We start from the raw sequence: 13,826 nt of genomic DNA, 5'->3' as shown, positions 1-13,826 counted from the left end.
CTCATTACCTCCCAGTATTTAAAACTCATAAATGAGTGAACGAGATTGAGAGAAATATAAGAAACTTTCGTTGAAAACTAGAGAAAAGAAGATAAAATAGTGTAGCAACTGTGAGCTAAACTGTTAAGCTTTGAAAAAAGAGAGGGGATAAAAGATGATGAAATATTTTTTTGGAAATATTCACTCTTTTTGGTGAATCGGATCTATTATAGAATTTTTAATTTACAAGGTTACCAGAGAGAGAAGAAACTAACGAAATCTAGTTTGGGGAAATTGGAGCAACGCGGATTCTTTTTTTATGTCATGGATATATAGGAGGGTCTTCCTCCTTGCAACCGACACTGTTGATCCACAAAATAACCAAAAGACTTCTCTCATTGGAGCCAAGGCCAGGGAAAAGAGTTTTAGAGAGATAAAAATTTGAATTAAAAAGGGAGGGTAACATAATTATTTAGAATAAATTGCACTCGCGCTCCTAAAATGGAGGCCTTAAAGCACGAACACCCCACTTTATGTTTAAAAAGCAAAGATACCTTAAAATTGAATTTTTATTAGATATAAGTTTGTCTAATTTATCATTGAAAACATTTCATATACTATTTATTATAGGAATATTTTTAAAAATAAACAGTTAAATATAATAAACAATAATTTAATTGTTTTTAGTGATAAATTTGATAAATATATCCAATGTAAATCCAATATTTAGGTCTTTGTGCTTTTTAAACATAAAGTGAGATGTCAATGCTTTAAGGCCTCCATTTTGGGGTGCTAGTGCAATTTGCTCTATTATTTATAGCTAATTGGAGGAATTGCAAGGTGAGCTTGGTAAGGATTTTATGCACAGGTTGAAAGGGATTGTAGGAAGAGGAAGAATATGCTCGTTATAGGAGTAAGCTTTTCTTTCCCCCTTTTTTCCCCTTTCTATTGTGCTAAAAATGGGAGAAGGCTTTACAATGAAGAAGAATAAACTTAAACAGTGCAAACATTTTTAATTAACAAGAAAGGTGGGAGAGTAATCCAAATCGAAAATTAGATTCTATATTTTTTTTTCTTCCTTTCTTTAAAAGAGACGATTTTTATACATAATGGATGGAGATATTACAGCATGTCATCTGCAAGGGTCGAACCTATAACCTCTTCACTAAGAGTGTAATTTTACGTGTCTCTAGGTGAATCAATGATGCCATTGATCACTTAGCCCTCTGGAAGTGAAAGTTTTCAACTTTGTGGGCCATTCACATTCATACAACTAAAATTTTCTTTTGTTGTCTGTTTTTTCCGTAGTCCAAGTAAAATGGGTCAAAGCAAGAAACCGGCCCAAAGCAAGGAGGAGCCTTGGAGTTGAGGCCCAACCAGTGAAGAGAACCAAGGCGTTGGAATGAACTCTATGGAGTGGGAGTCAGGGCGGGACCCACAACTCCCCAACTACCACCATTTTACAGGAAAAAGAAAAAGAATACAGATTTGCAGAGTATCAAATAGGGGAACTGTGGCTACTCGTCTCCTTCTCTAATCCCCATTACCCCTCACCCGGGTTTGGGAGAAACAAAATCCATTTTCGGGGAAACAACACGAAGTGACCAACCCGATCCACCTCGGAAGGGCTTTCAATCCTCACCTTGTTACCGCCAACTCTTTCCTGTCTCTCTCTCTCTCTCTCGATTCGAAGTTTCGAGATCGTCCAAACGAGAGGAAGCAGAAACTTTCTTTGTTCATTCATTCTAAAAGAGTTGCAGAGGTTCAACGATGCGATCGATTTGGTGGTGGAAAGCCTGGAATAGGGCAGCAGAAGGTCGTTGATGGCCTTGCAAATGACTTGGCAATCCAATCTCCATTGCAAGCGAAAGAATGGTCCTCCTTTAGGGTTAAAGAATCTCGGCAACTCTTGTTATCTGAATAGCGTCCTTCAGTGCTTGACCTACACTCCCCCCCTCGCCAATTTCTGCCTCAAGAGCCAACACTCTTCTTCCTGTATTTCTCTCCCTCTCTCTCTCTCTGTGTGTGTTTCAATTTCAATCAATTCCTTGGGTGAATTTTAATCTAACTTATTTTGGTTATGAAATGAATTTTGCAGGTGATTCGATGTCGGAGGCGGACCGGAAGCGAGATTGTCCCTTCTGCATATTAGAGAAGAGGATAGTACGGTCTCTTAGCATCGACGTTGCTCAGGACGCACCAAGCAAGATCCAAAATTGTCTCAGGATTTTTTCCGAGCATTTCCGGTACGGTAGGCAAGAGGACGCTCACGAGTTCCTCCGTTATGTTATCGATGCTTGCCACAACACCTGTCTTCGTCTTAAGAAGCTTCAGCAGCAGTGTCGGAAGGGAAATGATTCCTACAATGGTGGTGACACCATTGTTAAAGAGATTTTTGGTGGTGCTTTGCAGAGCCAGGTGAAGTGTCTGTCTTGTGGCGCGGAGTCCAATAAGACCGATGATATCATGGATATCAGTTTAGACTTGTTCCAGAGTAATTCCCTCAAGGATGCCATGCAAAGATTCTTCCAACCAGAGATCTTGGATGGAAACAATAAATATAAATGTGAGAAGTAAGTGGTTGAGGAATTATGTTGATTTCGCTGTTACTCTTGCTTGTTTTATGTAATATCCTGCTCTATCTAGCTCTCGGCTAACTCATGCCTTGTCAGATGCAAGAAGTTGGTGGCAGCCAGAAAACAGATGTCCATTCTTAAGGCGCCTAACATCCTCGTAATACAGCTCAAGGTATAGGCACGTCAGATATTGTTATCTGCAATAGTTTGTTCCGCTGCTCTTTGTTTTGGCATTAATTGAGTTTTTGCATTTGGATTGGTCAGAGATTTGAGGGCATACATGGTGGAAAGATAGACCGTCCCATTGCCTTTGAGGATGTTTTGGTGCTCTCTAGCTACATGTGTAAAGCAAGTCAGGTATCAACTTCATTGGTGTAGCTGCTTGTACACGCTCTCCCTTTTTCCGGTAATGATCAGCAAAGATTATATCAAGAGTAAAAAGAGAATTAAGAATTGAAATCTAGTCATACCCAGACAATATAGTGCAGGAAAGAACATGAATTAAAACTCTCCCTATAGCATGGTCATCAGCTGATGCCTTAACTCTGCAATTGATTTTTACCACTGACTTTGGTAGTGTTAGCAAGGGTAACAACCAACTAATGATAAAGCAAATTTGAATCACACAGAACTTCAGCATGAATGAAACCCTAGAATTCATTCAAAGTGTAGACAACTCTTGAAGAAATTTGTCCTCTTCGGTAACATGTTAGTATTGGGCATGTGGTTGAAGATAAATAATCCTTCAAAGCTCTCCATTGCTACAAAAAGAAGATAGGGTTAGATTGCTGTCTCACTCACTGAGAAACTAATTCAGAGTCACATTCGATTCAGAGGTTATCTATATTTTTTTTGCTCTGCCCATTAAAGTCATTGAAGAGGAGGAAATCCGGCATAGGAATTAGGTATGCAGCCCAAGAATGAAAGAAGCAGCCCCTTGTGATACCTTTGAAGTCACTGAAGATGCCACCAGCGTCTGCAAATCCTGGATTCCTATAGCTGTACCATCAATAGTAAATTTGGTCCTTCCAATCTCAAGATTTGTCGAGAACACTTCCAAAGTCCTCACAGCATGGAGATGTAAGCTTAACAGCCTTCCTAACATCCTTAGTGACAGCTGCCTTATTGACATCATAAACAACAACAATACAGACCTATTGAACTTCCATTTTATTTTGCTTCAGCTTAAGTTATAAGAAATGTGAATAAGTAAAGCGATCCTTACATTCCTGAGAGAGACTTCTACTTCATTGCTTTAGTGATAAGAAACATGAACAAGTAAAGCGATCCTTCCATTCCTGAGAGAGACTTCTACTTCCACCTTGGAAAAGATTGATACCGATGTGCTGTTCAGCCATATTATGGAAGACCATTCTAAAGGAGATACCCAAACAAAGCAAGAAAATTGGCACTGCAAGAAGATATGTTGAAGCTTTCATAGTGTTGGGAAACATTAACCACATCTTGACAAAGTAGGGATCATAAGGATGCCCTGTGTGTAGCCAATCCCAAGTGAATACGGAATGTCTTTGATGCAGTTTTTGTTGGCTGATTGGACCTACATGATAGGCTTTGGAGAACCAAACTCAGACGGAACTGTTGCAATAGTTTATTGTCCGACAGAGGTGGATTAGTTTATTTATTTAGTGGTAGGATCTATATAGGGTTAAGAGTTTGAAGTGCAAGTTGTTGTCTTCAATTTAAGAGCTAGACTAGGAGTCTAGTTGTTTTCTTCTTTGAGAATTGATTGATGGTCCAATTTCATTTGTGAAACTTAGCAATCAAATTCCCTTTAAATAGATGTCATTTGCGAATGACTATCAAAAGATCTTGATGATTGTTCATGAGATGTGTTGGATAATTGCTTCATCAAAGCTGATGTTTGTGGATACTGTTTGAGTAGTGTTTACTATCCAATTTTCAAAAACTGAGGGCAAGTTTTTCTCAACACTTGGAGAATTGATGTAGCATCACCTAACTGATTTTGTTGGCATGATACACCAGTTCAATGGTTTTTGGTACGTAGCCTTATCCCAATGTAATGAGTTTAGCTACATGGACTGGGAAAACTGAGTTCTAAACAGAGAAGTGATGGGTAAAGGAGGGATGATGAATAAGATGAAAATCACCCAATAAAACTTAAGAAAGAAGGCTATTGTTTTTTTTTTTTTTTTTTTTTTTGGGTGGGGGCGCGGAGAAGAAGATATGGTTTTTGGTTTCACAAGGGTATGAATCTACATATCTATTTTAATTTAATTTAATTTTATTTGTTTTAGGTTGAGTTTCTTGGAGTTCGATGGAGTTGAGTGTTTTGAATTGCAAGTTATTGTTTTCAGTCTCAGTTAAGAGTAGAATAATCTGGCTCAATTTGAACTTGTCATCACAGTAACAGATTAATTGTTTTGTTTATTAGAATAGTTCTTTGTTCATGAAATTGGGTCTAGAATGATTATTGCTCCATCTAATAATGTGCATGTCCAACTTTGACCATCATGTAAATTTTGTTCTTTGATGGAGTTTGATGGAGTTGAGTGTTTTGAATTGCAAGTTATTGTTTTCTGTGTCAGAGTTAGAGTAGGTGTCTAGTTCTATGAGTGTAATAAATAAAGAGATGGTGTAGGGTTGGAGCATGACCAGTCACATTGGAGGTTATGACCTCATACTGTGTCAAGTGCATCTTGCAGAGGCTTCTGTATCCTTTATCTTTTTATTTTTTAATAAATTCTTCTTATCAGTTCCCCCCCCCCCCCAAAAAAAAAAAAACCCTTACTTTTCAGTTATGATTTTCTTGATAAGGTAAATTCAATTTTCTTTAAAAATATATTGTGTTCTGGCTTCTTCTTCTTCTATGTTTGGTGGATTCTTTCCCCTTTTTTTACTCGTCTTTAAATTTCTGAATGTTTATTCAATCTGTTATCTTTACTGTTTTATTGCAATGCAGGATCCTTGTCCAGAGTATAAGTTGTTTGGGACCATTGTGCATTCGGGTTACTCACCAGAGTCTGGTCACTATTATGCATACATTAAGGTCACTGGTTTGCATTGTGTGTTAGTCCTGTACCTGTTCTTTTAGTGGTTTTACCTTTTGAATCTCTTAAGTTCCACATTAAAAGTGGCAACTTCACAGTGACCCAATTCTAAACTTTGCTTTTTGGCGTACAGGATGCAATTGGCAGGTGGTATTGCTGCAATGATTCTCTAGTTTCACTTTCAACTCTGCAGGACGTTTTGTCAGAGAAGGTTTATATTCTTTTTTTCTCTCGTACTAACCAAAGGCCAAAGCCAATCAAATCTGCTTTCCCATTCAATGAAGTGAAGACTCCTAAGCGCAATGGTAGTGATGCAACCGGAAGGCCAAAGGCAGTTCAACCTCTGAAAACGGTGCTTGGAAAACCGAAAAGGGTGGATTCCTCTGAGAATGGTGTATCAACTATGTCTAAGACTGGTAAGGTGCCTTCAAGCCTACGAATTGACTTGAGAAATCCCCATATGAAAAGCACAGATGCAAATGGAAATGGAAATGGAAACCCAGTTGTTAAAGAGAGCAGTTCTGTAGAAAAACCTGTGAAACCAAAAGAATATTTAGTTGTGGATAGAACTAAGAACACTGTACCATCAACGGTTGACTTGAATGGCACTGATGAGAATATATGTCCTGGTAATGAAGGCAAACAAGAGTCATCTTTACCGCATCAAAATGGTAAAACCCAGAGTAATGGTAATGGTTCTCTGAAAGTGGATGTATGTAAGAATAATGGTGCAGGGAACTCAGTAGCAATGGGAGGTTTGCATAATGTTGAGCATGTGTTAACTAACAAGGACTGTCACATCCCTGAACTCTCAGGGTCCAAGAGAAAATATTTGGATGAGGCTTCCCTTTTGCTTGCTCGTGATGCTTCTTGTCTAGCTAATTTGGAGAAATTTAAAGAAGTGTAAGTTCTTCCTTCCCCACCTTCCCCCAGTTGTTTCCTGCTCTGCTTGGTAAACATAATAAATTTTTTGAGCTTGCTACAGAAGTGAATCCTTTGTACTTTTAAGTTTTAAGTTTTCTTCGTATGGAGTGTTTAGTGGGTTTTCCACGCTATGAAATTTCTTCTGTAATGTTTTATGTTGTCATACTTGATTAGAATAATCTGGCTCAACTTGAACTTGTCATCACAGTTACAGATTAATTCTTTTGTTTATTTGAATAGTTCTTTGCTCATAAAATTGGGTCTAGAGTGATTATTGCTTCATCTAATAATGTGCGTGTCCAAGTTTGACCATCATGTAAATTTTGTTCTAGTATCAACAAGGTTTTGGTCCTGATATTGTTAAGGACTTGATTAATGGAGGATGTTCCAACTTCTCACTTGTTAAGCAATTGATGAGCAGTTCTCAATTATTTTTTGCAAACAATGAATAACCTGATTAACCTCTGGATACTGATAATCTAGCTACTGTTATTTCTCGGCTTCAGCTGTGGCCGTATGTCTCTTCCACCGATGATGTATTAATATGTTGCTAATATCCGCTTAAAACTGTTACTTGATATTTTTGAAGATGTATGGTAAACTATGTCCTGAGCTTTGTTTAGGAATTGGTTTTCTTTTGAGTATCATCCCATTTATTTCCTTTTGTCTTAGGCTTTTGCTTGTTTTGTTTGAACTGCAGCTCAAAGCTTCGCTGTTAAAACTATCTTGATCTTCTGAGTCTCAATTATTCTTTTGTTCTTTTCGTTGTTATTTCAGGCTTGCTAAGGATGCTTCTTCAAGTCTGCGTTCATGTGACTGGCATGATAATGTTTACCATTTTATGGTCGAGAGAAAGAGACAGTGTGCACGTGAAGCAGGCAATTCTTCTACCAATAGTTCTGAGATCAAGTGAGTTTTCTTTAACTTGGATTCAACTACTTATTTTAGGACATTCTTTGTCTGCTCAAGCTCTGTTATGTGGAAGACCACTATGTCACTATTTGGATCTGGAAATCTCTTCTTAGAACTTGGACATCTTGACAGGTGTCTACAATCAAGAGTGGCACTCTATGTACTGAAATAATGTCTTCCTGCATACTTTTGATGGATTTCATACAAACCCTTATATTTCTATACTTGAAGTCGTCTATTATCAGCATATTTTGTGGAAGGGTTTAATATTTGCTTATCGTTAAGGGAATGATTCTCTTGTTGATGATGAAACCCTGACTTACTTTGTGGTAATCAAGCCCCTTCTCTTTCTTTTTGTGCTCTTTAGTGTTCAGTTTCTTACAATGCCCACAGATTTGCAAGTCTACATTCATTAGGAACAGCAAGATGTTTACAGAGACTGATATTTAATGCCAATTAGTCTCAAGAACATCTGGATGGGTACACAAAAAAGTGCCAAAAGGAGTTGGAGTACTCTTGAAACACTTGAAAGTTGACTGTTGTTAACTTCGTGCTGTGACAGAGTTTTAAATTTGTTTATTAATCTGTTATCTACTTGTCTAATAGTCTCATTTTGCTGTCATTTTGTTTCTGTTTACAGCCTTTAAACATAATTATTAATAAAATAACTTTTTCTTTGACCAAAGAAATGAGAACCGTTTGGTATGTACAGACAGGATAGAGTATTGAATGAGAATTGATAAGTTACTAACCTATTTGCAAATAATTTTTACTACATTATTGAAGAAAGCCCAGAGCAGTATATAGTATGAGGAATGGGTGAATAGACCCTCGTGTATTGATTCTTGGGATCCACATGATGCATATTCAACACCAAATTGGGCTTCTTTTGATGTATCTAGCCCCTAGGCAGCCCTAAAAGAGCCTAGAAGGGGCCCAAGCCCATCCGAAATAGGGCCCAAACAAAGGGGGGCCGAATCTGACTTAGGGGCAAAGTGGTCATTTTCTCCCCTAGAATTGAGTCTATTTAGTAGGGTTAGTTCAGAATTATTTCTGATTTTTAATGTTGATTTTATTTTCTAAATTGAAGTCTTAGTGATTAAGTGTTGTTTCCTTCTATTAAGAGTCTTTGAGTTGTAAATTAGGAAAGAGTTATTTCCTATTGAGGAGTCTTAATTCTAGGTGCTAGTCTAGTAAGTTTGGGTTGCTTAGAAACCAAGTTTCCTTATTTGAATCCAAGTCCTTTGTTTCAGGCTATAAATAACCTTTCTAGTGTAAGTTTTCTGCAGATTGGATTAATTGAATGAATTGTTTTGAAGAATAGACTGGTATAGTCATGGGGATCCCTGGGAGGGTGACCTGTGGCTGGAAATTGCTTCTATTTCTGCAACTTTAATTCTTCTCCTTCTCATTCAGGCTTCCGGCGTACTGTGATTCAAGCATTCTGCAGTTCTTTCAATTCACAAGTGTGACCCCATTCCCAACCACAGCATTCTTCCCTTGCTGCCCGCAGCCATCCCAACTCCTCCCCTTTAGTTTCAGACCTTAGGAACAGCCCTAAACCCATCACAAATACCCTCTCACCCTTCCCCTTCACTTTTCTGAAAATTCCAGCCCTTTCCCAAGCCCTAGAAGTCATCTCTCATCCTCTTCTTCTTCCCCGCGTTTACAGTCCTAACCCTAATAGGAAACCCATATTCCCAGCCCCAATTGAACATTTTTTTCTTCCCTTTTGGTTGTCCTTAAGCCTGGAACACAGTCCTAATCTTAGTTTGCCCAAACCAGCCTTCTTTCATGAGTTTTGAAACTTTCTGCACTTCATCTTCTTCCTTGAGAAGTTGAAGAATTTTTACTCCAGAAAATTCTCAAATCGTCAGTTCCTACCTCCTCTTAACAGTCCCTAAACTACAGAACGGAGATATAACCAACTCTGAACTGCAGGATACCTTCCCCACTCCCAACCCTAACCCTAGCCAAATTATAGTCGTCAACCTAGGATTTGAGTTTCAAATCTGAATGTCAAAATCTTATACAATTTCAGATCTGAAATAACAAATCCAACAGCCTTATAAACCCTAAAACCCTTAGCCAAAGCCTCCATAAACCTTAATCAGTGCTGGTTCTTATTAAGAGGGTCCTGGTTAGCAAACCCTAAACCTGGGTTTACGTCGTCTTTTATTTGGAGTAATTCTAGGGTTGGTTCTTCTGTGTAACTTGCCACTTCTATTGGCCTAAACTATGGCCTGTGTGTAATAAGGTTACATATGGGTTAAGTCAATTTGTTTTTTTACTTCAGTTATTTTAATTTGTTTTCAGTTAGTTTAATTGAACTGGTTCTATGTTATTCAAGTATATGTTATTCAAGTATTCTTGCAAGTAATTGTTATTTTAGTGGTGCTGGATAAATATAAATTCTATTTCAATTTTGTCGACAGTTTAAGTTACCTAAAAGATTGAGAATTGGGTTAGGACTTTCATTTTAGTATAAACTCTTGGGTATTTTATATAAGAAGATTGTAAGGGGACAAAACGCTTGAGACAATTTTTTGCTGCTTCTTTTCTTTTCCAGTGAAGATTTTGTCTTGTGTTTGATCAAGGCTCGTCGGATTGCCATTTGACCGGTGGTTGTCAAGGTGAAACCTAGCATAGGCATTCAAGTGTTACACTGCCTCTAGGAGTCCAGTGTAGACGCTAGAAGGCTGCAATAGAACAAGTGCAGTGAAATCAGAAAACATAGCATGAAATGTAGGTTTCATGATAGAGAGGTATTAACAAGCAACTATTAATAGGTTTCAAGAGTTAACATGGACAGAAGGCTAGCTACAGAACTTGAAGTTAAACTGATGACCAGTAAGTTGCAGCCTTACGGGAAAACCAAGATTGTTGAAAACTTGATTCAGATTCATGACCCAAATGGGGCTACTTTCATAACAATTGGTCACTTCTATGGGCCTGGTTGCATATGAATAGCTTATTTGCTTAGCTATTTTAAGTTGTTTCAGCAGAGGTCAATTGAACCTGTTCTATGTGATTTACTTAAAGTTAGCATGTGACTAGCAGATAACAAATTAGTAGGGTGTAACTAAGACTTTGCTTTGAGTTATTTTTTAGTTTCCTAGCTAGTTTAAGTTATACCTAATAGGTTATGGATTGGTTTGGGCCTTCCTTTTTAGAGTAGTTGACTTTTGGGCCTTCTATATAAGGTTGCAGCAAGGCCTACTATTGAACATGAGTTCTGATTGCAAGCTTGGTTGCTGCCTTCAGTCTCTGTGAGGGACTCTTTTCTAACATTTAAAGTCTAGACTGTTTTGCTCCTTGGTGTTTCTATTCTGTTCATGCTTGGTGTTTGAAGCCCCAAGTATTAGTTTCTTGGTGTTTCAAGTCCAAGTTGCTGCTGGTCCTTGATGTTTGGTGTTTCAAGTCCAAGCTCCTGCTTTGGGTATGAAGTCACCATATGTTTAAAGTTATTGCTCACTTGAAGCTGCTGCCATTGAAGGAATGAGACTACATTGAGTTGAATTTGAATTTTCCACTTGCTCTCTCTCTCTCTCTTTGTGCCCCCTTCTAATTCTCCAAAGGAAGACAAGCTGGGTGTTTTTGAGAAGATTCTTCTCAACACAGTCCAACCATTGGATCTTCATCCCCTATGAACCATATCATTCCCCACCTAACAAAAGCATTTGAATTTGGTAGCTATGATGAGCCGATTTCCTGAAATGACCCTTTGCCCTTCTGTCTTATTCCTACTAGGAATCTCTAGCTCCAGTTTTAACACCTGATTAAGTTGTAACTTTCAGCATACATTCTCTTCCATGTTAACTTGAAGTAACACCCATCATTAACCCTAATGCTTACACCAACCCTAAACCTGGGGCCTTCTTGAATTCACTGGTTCATATAAGATCTTGGTTAACTGGCCCCTAGTTGATCCTCTGCAGTCTATGACTACACCAAAACTACTCCAGAGATACAGTTCAACCAGATCTGAATCTAAACAGAAAAGGGAATCTGGATCATACATAGATATGGGGAAGATATGTAATTCCAAAATAGGAATGCTAAATACTCAAACCTACATTGTTGCAAGACCACAACTACACACCGCAAAAGGGATATGCCATTTAATCTTTCAATCAATATCTCATTCCAAATTCCAATATGGGAGTTCATAGTTTTTTTCTTCTTTTTGATGACTTCATTACCATGTGATGAAAGGTAATCCAAACCAGAACCTCAAGAAGAAGAATAGAGACGGAAGAGTTCATAATTTAATAGTAGCAGTCCCCCTAAAGCCTTCATTTATCTTAGAACTAGATCCAAGAGAAGACTTTTATTTGTAATAGGAATCAAACTAGGATTAAACAATAACCTAAGTCTGGCATGACTCAAAAATCTCGATGGAGGAAAGACTTCCTTATTAGGTTACAATTCCATGTCCCCATAGTGTATTTGAGTATATATAATATAATTAACAAGCATGATTGTACAATAGTTAGAAGTTTCATATGATACCTGTGGCTGGATCACAAAATATATCTAAGACTTTATTTGCATTATTTGTATTGCAAAATCTAAAAGTTGTTTGACATACAAACCTTTAAATATGAATGTATGTCAAACAAAAAGCATAAACAAAAAACAAAGATAAGAAAGAAGTTATTGATCTGGCACATGGTTTTGTAAATCCTAATGAAATAAATGCGACTTAAGTGGCACGGTTTCATGAATTGGAAGTTGATCAGCCGTGGCTGATCCTGATTCTGGTTGATCTAGAGATTTCTCACAAATCCAGTCTGAGACTGTTCTAGATCTTGATTCCACATGTGTGAATTTTCTCTGTAGTAATGGTAATGCAACAGTCAAGGGGTGTAAACCATAGAAAAATAAGGGGACTTGGTAGGACTAACCATGTTTCACGTCTTCTTATTTTGTTTATCTTTTTGAAGATCAATAACATCTTTTGGTCACATGGACTTTTTAATCTGCAAGTTACGAAGTATATTGCGTTCATGTGATGCAGGAAGATGTTGATCAGAGATTCCAAAGCTAAATTTATCTCACAAATTCCTGAACCATTGAAGGAGCACTTGATTGAATGCCTTAAATCATTTAGCAAGCAAAAGTAGTTTCAGATGCCAAAACCACTGAAACTGGTATGCTACTTACTGGCTTTGTGTTTTCAAATAGTGTACACTAGTTTTGGTTTGAGTAATTTACTTGTTTATTTTTATTGATGCAGTCTCTTGAATCTTTTGCTATTGAGGCTGGTGTATATTTTGTATCACTGATGAATGCTAAAAGTTTTAGTGATCTAGCCATCTTCAAAGACACGGTACCTGTAAGTATGCCTTACAGCACGTATTGAACACTAATTGTTGCAGATGGGTGGAAATTTTATACCATCATTTGATCAGGTCTTTGGTAATTTTACTACATCTATAGGTCAGCTGTGAAACTTGGGTCCAGGTGGCGAATTTGAATTAGATCCTCATCAAAAATTTTCTTCTACTTTGAGGCTGTGGATTTTGATCTGGCAGAGAATGAGTACAGATTTATATTCATTATGTATGATATCCTTTTTGACCATATTGTTGACACATTTTCCTTTTATGAATCTACAATTTTCGATGAAAATATGGTTGGATATAGCAACCTGGAAATATATGTTGAGTGAGTGAGCACACCCATAAATTAGGTATGGCATGCTTCTTTGTAGTTGATGACATTTTTCCTAGAAGTTGGTTTTTGTTTGGAGGTTCCAATTTTATCGTTAAATTGTAGGCATATTGACATGAGTTTGGTTGCTGTCTGACTCGCATATTTTATTACTTTTGGCCTCTGGACAGTCTTTATTTCAAGTGGAACAATTTGCTTCTCATTTGATTGGAGTTTTATACTTATAATCTCCTTTACCATTCAAATTTCCTGACCTTATTTTTTGTGTTTGTGGGAGGCTTAACTGTGGGAGTCTGTGTGATTAGTATAGCACTGCAGTTTTACACTTATAATCTCCTTTACCATTCGAATGTCCTGACCTTGTTTTTTGTGTTTGTGGGGGGTTAACTGTGGGAGTCTGCGATTAGAATAGCACTGCAGTTTTTCTCTTCCTAATATCTTCGCATGGAAGGTATGTTCAAGGTCTAAATCTAGAATTTTCAAACCTTGATGAAGAATAGTAAGCTCCTGACCCTGTAATTCTCCTGGTTCGGGTGTGGACTGAGGCATTTGTGTATAGACCGGCTATTATGTCTACAACTTGTTGAATCAGAATAATATAAGTAATAGTGCTTTAGAAATCGTGACAAAAAGGGCATACCCACTGAACAAGGCTTCTGGTGCTGTGGGTTTGGGAAGTCTTACACCTATAGGGTCTTTCTTTACAAGGCTCAAACCTATGACCAGTTGG

The 13,826-nt window shown here is 37.6% G+C and overlaps 1 protein-coding gene across 3 annotated transcripts; it reads left to right on the top strand.

Moving 5' to 3' along the window:
- Window positions 1–1,468: 1,468 nt before the first annotated feature.
- LOC149025975 (ubiquitin carboxyl-terminal hydrolase 25-like) lies at window positions 1,469–13,054 on the top strand. 3 transcript variants are annotated; one of them, XR_016171802.1, is made up of 10 exons: window positions 1,469–1,974; window positions 2,078–2,552; window positions 2,652–2,727; window positions 2,820–2,912; window positions 5,497–5,583; window positions 5,718–6,487; window positions 7,286–7,417; window positions 12,441–12,573; window positions 12,660–12,758; window positions 12,863–13,054. XR_016171802.1 is itself a non-coding variant. In XM_089146189.1 (9 exons), the coding sequence occupies exons 1-8, from the start codon at window positions 1,803–1,805 to the stop codon at window positions 12,544–12,546; spliced, it is 1,911 nt and encodes a 636-aa protein (XP_089002315.1). In that variant the 5' UTR covers window positions 1,469–1,802; the 3' UTR covers window positions 12,547–12,573; window positions 12,660–13,054. The 3 variants fall into 3 exon arrangements, 1 of the variants encoding a protein (XP_089002315.1); XR_016171801.1 differs by having other exon boundaries at window positions 12,835–13,054; XM_089146189.1 differs by having other exon boundaries at window positions 12,660–13,054.
- Window positions 13,055–13,826: the final 772 nt, after the last annotated feature.

The sequence above is a fragment of the Hakea prostrata genome, chromosome 2, assembly GCF_041222555.1.
Source record: "Hakea prostrata isolate BN-2017 chromosome 2, UWA_Hpros_2, whole genome shotgun sequence".
Lineage (NCBI taxonomy): Eukaryota > Viridiplantae > Streptophyta > Magnoliopsida > Proteales > Proteaceae > Hakea > Hakea prostrata.
Note: the sequence above shows the minus strand (reverse complement) of the source record. Positions and strands in the feature narration are given on the sequence as shown.